General features: G+C 42.3%; 1 protein-coding gene across 1 annotated transcript in view; it reads left to right on the forward strand.

The window, feature by feature from the left end:
- Positions 1–8,416, forward strand: part of LOC103063579 (TGF-beta receptor type-2-like) — a 51,463-nt gene that overhangs the window by 36,247 nt on the left and 6,800 nt on the right. The window contains exons 4-6 of the mRNA XM_007427964.3: positions 410–1,221; positions 4,800–4,941; positions 8,265–8,392. Of these exons, the coding sequence (XP_007428026.2) occupies positions 410–1,221; positions 4,800–4,941; positions 8,265–8,392 (1,082 nt within the window). The remainder of the gene's footprint in view (positions 1–409; positions 1,222–4,799; positions 4,942–8,264; positions 8,393–8,416) is intronic.

An 8,416-nucleotide genomic window follows, 5' to 3' on the forward strand; every position in this document is an offset into this window, starting at 1 on the left:
AGAAGAAGGCAGGAGTGAACAGCAGGGAGTCCTGTTTTGAGTCCTTCCAAAATCTTCTGCTACCACGGGAGCAGGAAACCTCGTAGTGCCATTCCAGCTTCTGTAAAAGAGGCATAGGAAGAGAAAGGCTCCTCCTACAGGCAACTGTGTAATACTAGCGGAGGACCAACCCTTCACTGATGTCACCAGAACGATTGAGAGAAAGGTGCACCTTCTGTGTAGGACTGTATAGGACTGTTGCCTGTGTTTGATGATAAAATTGTGGGTTCTCTGGACTGTGGCCCCAAGTCTTGTGCCGAAAAGTTTGGTTCCTAAAAGTGCTATGAATCACTGGGGAAAGCTGTTCAAAGTAACTGGTTTGCGTATGTGGAAACAGTCTTGCTATTTCTTCCTTTTCCTTTCACCACAGGATACTCCATGCTACAAAGCAAGGAAATCATTCCTGTGGCAGCCATCAGCCTGCTGCCCCCGCTGTTAGTTGCTATCATGATCACAGTGATATTCTATCTCTGCCGAACCCATCGACAGAGGAGGAGGTCCAAGGAATGGGCTCAGAAACATACTCAGTGTCATGAGCTGCCTGAATCAAGCCGAGCCGCTACTTACGATGAGATCCTGTCTGTCAAGATAGATCATCATTCTGCTCTTCACCCAGCCTGCACCAGCAGCCTCAATCATATAGCTGAACTGCTGCCGGTTGAGTTGGATGAACGAGTGGGGAAAGGGCAATTTGCAGAAGTCTGGAAAGCCAAACTGAAGCATGCATCTTCAGGCAAGTATGAGACAGTGGCTGTGAAGATTTTCCCTTGTGAGGAATTTGCATCGTGGAAAAACGAAAGCCAGATCTTCACGGATGCCAACCTGAAGCACTGCAGCATCCTTCAGTTCCTCACCGCAGAGGAGAGGCACTCTGGACTTCAGAAAGAATACTGGCTGATCACTGCCTACCACAGCCAAGGCAATCTTAAGGATTACCTGTCCAGGAATATTCTCAGCTGGAGAGACTTGCAAAAGATGGCAGGTTCCCTTGTGAGTGGTGTGGCCCACTTGCACAGTGACTACACTGCCTGTGGCAGTCCAAAAATTCCCATTGCCCATCGGGATATCAAAAGCACAAACGTTCTCATTAAGAACCATCAAGAATGTGTACTCTGTGATTTTGGAATTGCTCTGAGGCTGGATCCATCTTTAAGTGTGGAAGATTTTGCTAATAGTGGACAGGTGAGCATTGCAGAACAGAACTGATAGAGCAGTTTATTTTGCTTGATGGGAAATAGGAAAGGTTGTGGCCCCCTTCATGGGTGACTCAACTGAAGAGGGCTTCATGCATTTCTCCAACACACTGTTGCTATCACTCTTCCCAACATATTTACTTGCATTTTTCCACCCCACTTATTTCCTCACCTGGAACACAGCCATACGTAAAGAGAAAAGAAATCCTATGTATGCTTCCTTTTGAGCAGGCATGTGCAACATGAGGGTTCCATATTGCACGAAAACACACATGTATAGAACTCTACATGGTTTGTTTCCCCCTGTGCAGATGTTAATGTTCAACATGAAAATATGGGATCATGGGACACTGCTGGCAGGACCAGCAGTTAATCTACCATCCCTTCTATGCATAAAGGGCCTTTATTTAAATTTACAGTCTACTTTCTCCACCTAAGCCCTATGGGGCTTATATGCAGTAGTAGATTTCCTATGTTAAAACCATCACAAGAAGGTATATTTTAAATTATTTCTTTGTGGCAACCTTTGATCTGCTTTCTGTGCATGCTATAAGCAGCTAATAACTGTAGTGGATGTTTTTTTCTTTTCTGCTAATGGTTCTGTTTTTAAAAGAATTGGAGTTTCCATTGCAATGTCCGTTTCAGTTCCCACCCTCCCCTTTCTTATCAGCTGAGGTTCTCACTAGCTCAGCTGTGCTTGGGCAGGTGGCAAAAGATATCACTTCTGCTCTCAGTAGCCATGTTCATTGTCCATACAGGATTGTTCTGCTTGTTTACAACAGACTTGCTTGACATCAGTCCAGTTTTATGAATGCTGCACCTGTTCTGTACCCTTTCAGATCAGATGTGCTACTCGGGCCTGCACTCATAATAAGCAATAACTCAGTCAGTTTCTTTATTTGGGATCTGGCTGCACAAAAACATACTAACTGGGTCAGTCTATAAAAAAGGATACAGCTGGACTTTTAGGAGTCCAGCCACTTGTTCTGTGCATGAATCCAAATTCAAGTGTCCCTGATGGCTGCCAACATCTACTTCCACATATCCAGTAAAGGGAGCCCACCATCTCACTTGACATGGAAACTCTATTTCTATTGATGCCCCTTAAAATTGCATTTTCAGCAGCTATGTCTTATCAATGACTCATATTCAGCTTGCGGTCAACTACAATTCTGATGTCCTTTTCATTCATGTTTTTACCAAGACAGTTACTTCACATTGGATTCCTGTGCACACGATTTATTTTCCCTAACAACAATGATGCATTTATCTCTATTAAATTTCATTCTGTAATTTTCAACCCACTTCTCTAACCTGTGAAGATCAGTTGGAATACTGTTTCTGTCTTCTTAATTGTTAATTATTCCATGCAGTCCTCTGTCATTGGTGAATCTGATAAACATTCTTCATCTAAGTCATGAATACAAGGGAGTACAAATATTTTATTGGGAGAATGCAGAGTCCCTGTCAAATTCCTCCTGCCCTGCCTCATTTTCCATGATCACTTGAGCCAGCAGAATACTCACAAAGCTTCATAATATCAGTGGCTCTTTCCTCATTGGCCAGGCAGTAGTGCATGGAGCTTGGATATGGTTAGCCAGTCAATGTTTGGGAAGTATCTTTGGTGGTTGCCAGAATGAGACCACCAGTCTTGCTACACATCCATCTTCTTTCCTTGAAGAACTGATTGGATAGAGCAGAATCATTCACCCAGAAGTTACTGGATTTCTGAATGTTCATAAGATGCCAAGACCAGGAGAAGATGCTGTGACTAACAATTGACTTAAAGGATTTGGGATTAAAATGGTCCCTCTCCTAAATGTGAATAGACTGGCTTTCTGATTTTACATAGCGTGCTAGATGTAGACATGATCTATCCAAGCATGCTAGGCGAGCACAATCATTGCCTTTTCTTTCCTAGTACGGCAGTATAACCAGCTGTGAAGGTGGCTGGGTGTGTCTCAAACCAAAGAGCTTCTGAAATTTAAGCAACCATCCTCCATACCTTGGAAACCAGATGTGCCTTGCATTCTAAGCAATTGTGCTTTACTCCTACACAGGAGTTCACAGTTGGTTATAACTCATGCTATTCTTTGGTTTTTATGGTCTATTTACCTATCTGTTTGTATTGCCTTTCTAGTTGAATAAACAAACATGCATTGTATCCTGCAATTAGAAAACTTGGCCTGTCCCATTGCTTAGAGAGATGCCATCAAGCAACAAAACCTGGCAGGCTCTACTGTTTGAGGACTGGCACTCCAATGGTGTAGAGAAGTAATGGATCTCTACCCATAGCAATAACATGGTGGCTAGCAATGATTGCAGATTGTAGTGCATTGATTTCTGATATACAGTAGATATTTTTACTTTTGGAAAGTCAAGGCCAAAGTGGTCCCAGGAGTGGTAGAAGCACTCAGGGCTGAGACTCCTAAGCTGGGAGAATGGCTCCAACAGACCCAAGGAACAACTTCCGAGCTCTCTGCCAAGAGGAGTGCAGTGCTAGGAACAGCTAAGATGCTGCGCAGAACCCTCAACTCCCAGGCCTCTGGTAGAGGACCTGAGATTGAGGAAGACACATCTCACCCATAGGGGTGAGAGGGGAATTTTACACACACACACATTCATACACATGCACTTACACACAGCATTTCTATATTCAGCATTGGCTCAGAATCATCTTTGTTGTTCAGCTGGTTAATATCTCAGACTAAAATCATGTTATTTCCAGAAGGCCCCTTGTTTTCTATCTTTTGGAAAAACAGAAGAGATATGGAGGAGCATTTGTCAAACCAAAATGAGTACAAATGAGTATTTCTTAAGGATTTTTTAAATACAGTGGTACCTCTACTTACGAACGCCCCTACTTACGAATTTTTCGAGATACGACCAGCTCCGGCCCCAGAAATTTACCTCTACTTACGAACTTGCCTCTACTTACGAACCGGATCCGCGGCCATTTTCCCTGCCTGCGGTCGCGGCTTCCTGTGGGCGAGATCGCGGTAGCAAGGAGACGTTCGGTGAGGCTTGTGGTGTGTTTTGTGGCGTTTGGAAGGTTTTTGTGGCGTTTGGAAGGTTTTTGAGGTTTAAAAATAAAATGCATATGTTTCAGAACTGTTTAGCTGTATTTACATTGAACCTTATGGGGAAATTTGCCTCGTGGTGTGACCAAATTCGGAGGGGGGAACGGATTAACCGGATTTACATTGAACCTTATGGGAAACTTTACCTCGACTTGAGACCAACTCGAGTTGCAACCAGAGTCACGGAACAGATTAAGTTCGTAACTAGAGGTACCACTCTATATACCATTACACAAAATTTCTATACAAACACTACGGTTAACTTATTCCTTGGGCAAAATTCTGGAGATAAAAAATTGGAGCTGTTTCGTATTTTATGACTATGATTTAAAACTGAATTTTAGTTTGTAACCAAAGCCTGTGACAAGACATTTCATATGATGGGATAGATCTGTCATAGATTTTAGTGTCGCCTTTGAGTTGATATGGTTTCTCTCTTTCACTTACACATATGTACCTGTTTTAATATGTATTTGGTTATAATTAGGTAGGTACTGCCAGATACATGGCTCCTGAAGTTTTAGAATCCAGAGTGAACCTTGAAGATCTGGAGTCCTTTAAACAAATGGATGTCTATTCTATGGCTCTGGTTTTATGGGAGATAGCCTCCAGGTGTGATGCTATAGGAGGTAAGGCAACCAACGTTTCTAAATCTTCTTTTTCTCGACCATAGGGGAGGGTTGAATCATCTCTCACTCTCAAATTATTATTGGAATACTGTTCCTATCATAGACAGTATAAATCTGACTATTCCAACAAGCTACTAGCCAGACAGCATGAGAAAATGCATTACCAAAATGGAAGAAGTTCCAGGCCCAGTAGAGAAGACACCTAGTCTCTGAATTTAAAAGTCACCTGTATCAAGGCACATCAAACAACACTAGAGCATGACTGGGTGATCTGGCTCATTGAAATGTAGCTTTATGTGATTCCTATGGGATTGCATCACTTACCCACTATGAAATCATTGTTATAATTAAATTATATTAAAATTGCTCTTCACTTTAGCTGAAGCTCAACACCAGGGAGTATGAAGACTCTTGGAGAAAACAGTTAAGAGGATCACAGGATACTAAATGATATACTGTATTATTTCAATGATAATCTCAACAAAAGTCAATAAATGAAAAATAGGTTTGTAGGAACAATAACACTCTCCTACTAATTTCCAAACTGTTTTTGATTGGGAATATTTTAATCAGATGTGGGTCCAGAAATTAATGCTGTGTGTGTGTGTGTGTGTGTGTGTATTCCAACTTTTTCTATATATATATTTGAAAAAGTTGGACAATTATGAGCTCCCTTTTGACACTGCAGGCTGAATACAAAGGAGAAGCAGTAGCCAAATACATCTTCAGTGACGTGACATATGCGGGGTGACCATTTTCTGAGAAGTACCATCCTATTGACTCCACCACATCTTTCTGATGCAGCTGATTTGGTCCATGACTGATTTTATCCTGTTTTTACAATCAGTTTCCATGAACAGTAGTTTTATTTATGTCTTTTCTTTATTTATTTACAATTTTTGTATACTGCTCCAATCTTAGTAGACTCTAAGTGGTACACAGCAAAACCAGGAAAATACAACAGACCATAAGCAAAATAACTTAGAGGGTACCCACAATCATACTTAAGACCACAGGCTGGTTGACATAAAATTATCTTCAGGGCCTTCCAAAAAAGAGTACCTTTCAGGCCAGATGCTGAAAGGATGTCTCAAAGTGTGGTGGCTATCACTGAGAATGCCTGACAACCAGCTCACAGTCCCTTTGCCTCATGTGGGGATGGGACTCTCCAAAGACTCTTTCTAGATGTTTGGCCAGATGGGTAGGATCATATTTCATAAGGCAGTCCCTCATGTATCCTGAAGCCGCATTATGTAGAGCTTAATAGGTAATGTCCATCCCTTTTAATTGTGCACAAAAGCATGCCAACAGTCAGCGTGGTGAACTCAAGATGGGATAGTCTATAGCAGGTTTCCCCAGCTGGCACTCTGGCTGTATTCTGGGCCAGCTGCAGCTTGCAAATAATCTTCAAAGGCTGCTCCACATAGAATATGTTGGTGTTATCCAGTGTGAGTTACTGATGCAAGGGCTTCCTGGTCCAGACAGAGACATAGCCAGTGCTGGTAGTCGGTAGCTGGTAGTCACCTTTAAAGCCCTTCATGGCTTGGGACCAGGTTACTTACAGTCTCCCTGGTTGTTTCTGTCTGCCCTATCCAACCTGGCAGGATGTAAATGCTCCGGGTCCCATCAGCTAAGGAATTCTGCCGGGGCCCAGAAGATGAGTCTTTTCTGCCATAATGCCCATCCTCTGGAATATTCTCCCTCCAGAGATCAGGTTGACCCCAACCCTGCTGGCCTTTCGTAAGGCTCTGAAGCCCCCAAGTGTGTGAAGGGGCCTGTCTTTTGGCTAATGTTTGGTGTGATTTTTTTTGGTATTTTAATGTTTGCATGCGTTTCTGTTTTTTACTTTTTAATACTGCTTGCCAGCCAGAGTCACTGGCTGAGATGGGCGGCTATATAAACTGATTAAATAAAAAATAAATACATCTGGGCAAAGAACCCCTGATCATGGCTTCACCTGGTCTTCCAGGAGGAGCCATGAGTCCAGGAGGAGTCCCACGTCACAGACCAGCTCCTTTGGCCACACAATTATCAGGGCCAATATTCTTAGATAACACAGATATTTACATACTAACTCCATCTTGGTACTTGTTTATCCCTACCTTGTCCATGATAGACTGCAGACACTAGTTCAAGATTTCTACAGCATCATACTAACTCCATCTTGGTACTTGTTTATCCCTACCTTGTCCATGATAGACTGCAGACACTAGTTCAAGATTTCTACAGCATCATCAGTTTGGACTGACCTGGTGATTTAAAATCAAATGTCATTTTCTGGCTCATTGGCAGCTGCCTCAATCACAAGTAATTGTTCCAAGCAAGATTTGCCTTCTTTAACAAGATTTATTGAGATGTAATGGATAGGATTAGAAGAATTTCAGTAACTGAACTATTTCCAAATTAGAATCCATTTATTCCAGAATACATTTGGACAGAGATTTTTTTTTCAGTTTCTTTCTAAAGGTGTTCCTATGAACTGGTGATATGGTCTGTGAATCAACCATTATAGTCAGCAGCAAATCGATTACACCTCACCGCGCAGTTTCCATATGTATATTAAATAATATAGGAAAGAAGACTGAGCCCTGCAGCACTCCACACTGCTGTTGCCAAGGTCTCTACTAATTATCCCCCGTGACTACTCCAAGAACTGCCCACTCTGGTAGAAATGGACACACCACAAAATGGTGCTTCCTACTCTCAATCCTTGCAGTTGGTCCAGAAGGATACTGTGGTAGATGGTATTAAAAATTGCTAAGAGATCTAATGAGATGAGGAGGAATGTATTCCTGCCATCCAAGTCCTGATGAAGGTCATCCACTAAAGTGACTAATTTTGTTTCTGTGCCATAACTAGGCCTGAATCCTGACTAAAGGGGATCTAGATGGTTCATTTACTCTAGAATCCTCTGTAGCAGAGTGCCTACCACTTTCTCAACAACTTTCCCCTCAAAGGGAGAGTTGCAGACAGGAAAGAAGTTGTCAGATATGGCCATATCAAGAGATGGATTCTTCAGGAGAGGGCACACCACCCCCTCTTTCTGAGGAGGTATAACCTCTCCCTCAGAGAACTAATCACCTCCTGAATCCAGCTGCATATACTCTGCCCAATTATATGAAGAAACCAGCTGGGATGTGGATCTAGCTATGCAGGTGGGAGAGCTCATGTATTTATTGGCTGCTTTGCCTGCAGTCACTTGGTAGCATTTGATCATTGTCGTAATAAGCACACAGAAAATAAGCCTGTAGGACTTTTTCCCCTTTATTTGATTCACAGCAATACCACATTTGTAATTTCTTTCATTTCTTCCATTATCATAGAGGTTAAGAATTATGAACCACCCTTTGGATCAAAGGTCCGGGAGCAACCTTGCATGGAAGTTATGAGAGACATTGTGCTATATGGTCGAGAACGACCAGAAATACCAAATAACTGGTTGGCACACCAGGTAAGTCATCAGTGTGATGTCTGT

The sequence above is a fragment of the Python bivittatus genome, unplaced genomic scaffold, assembly GCF_059951505.1.
Source record: "Python bivittatus isolate LINGU-HERP-01145 unplaced genomic scaffold, Pbiv_v1 ctg000480_np1212, whole genome shotgun sequence".
Taxonomy (NCBI): Eukaryota; Metazoa; Chordata; class Lepidosauria; order Squamata; family Pythonidae; genus Python; species Python bivittatus.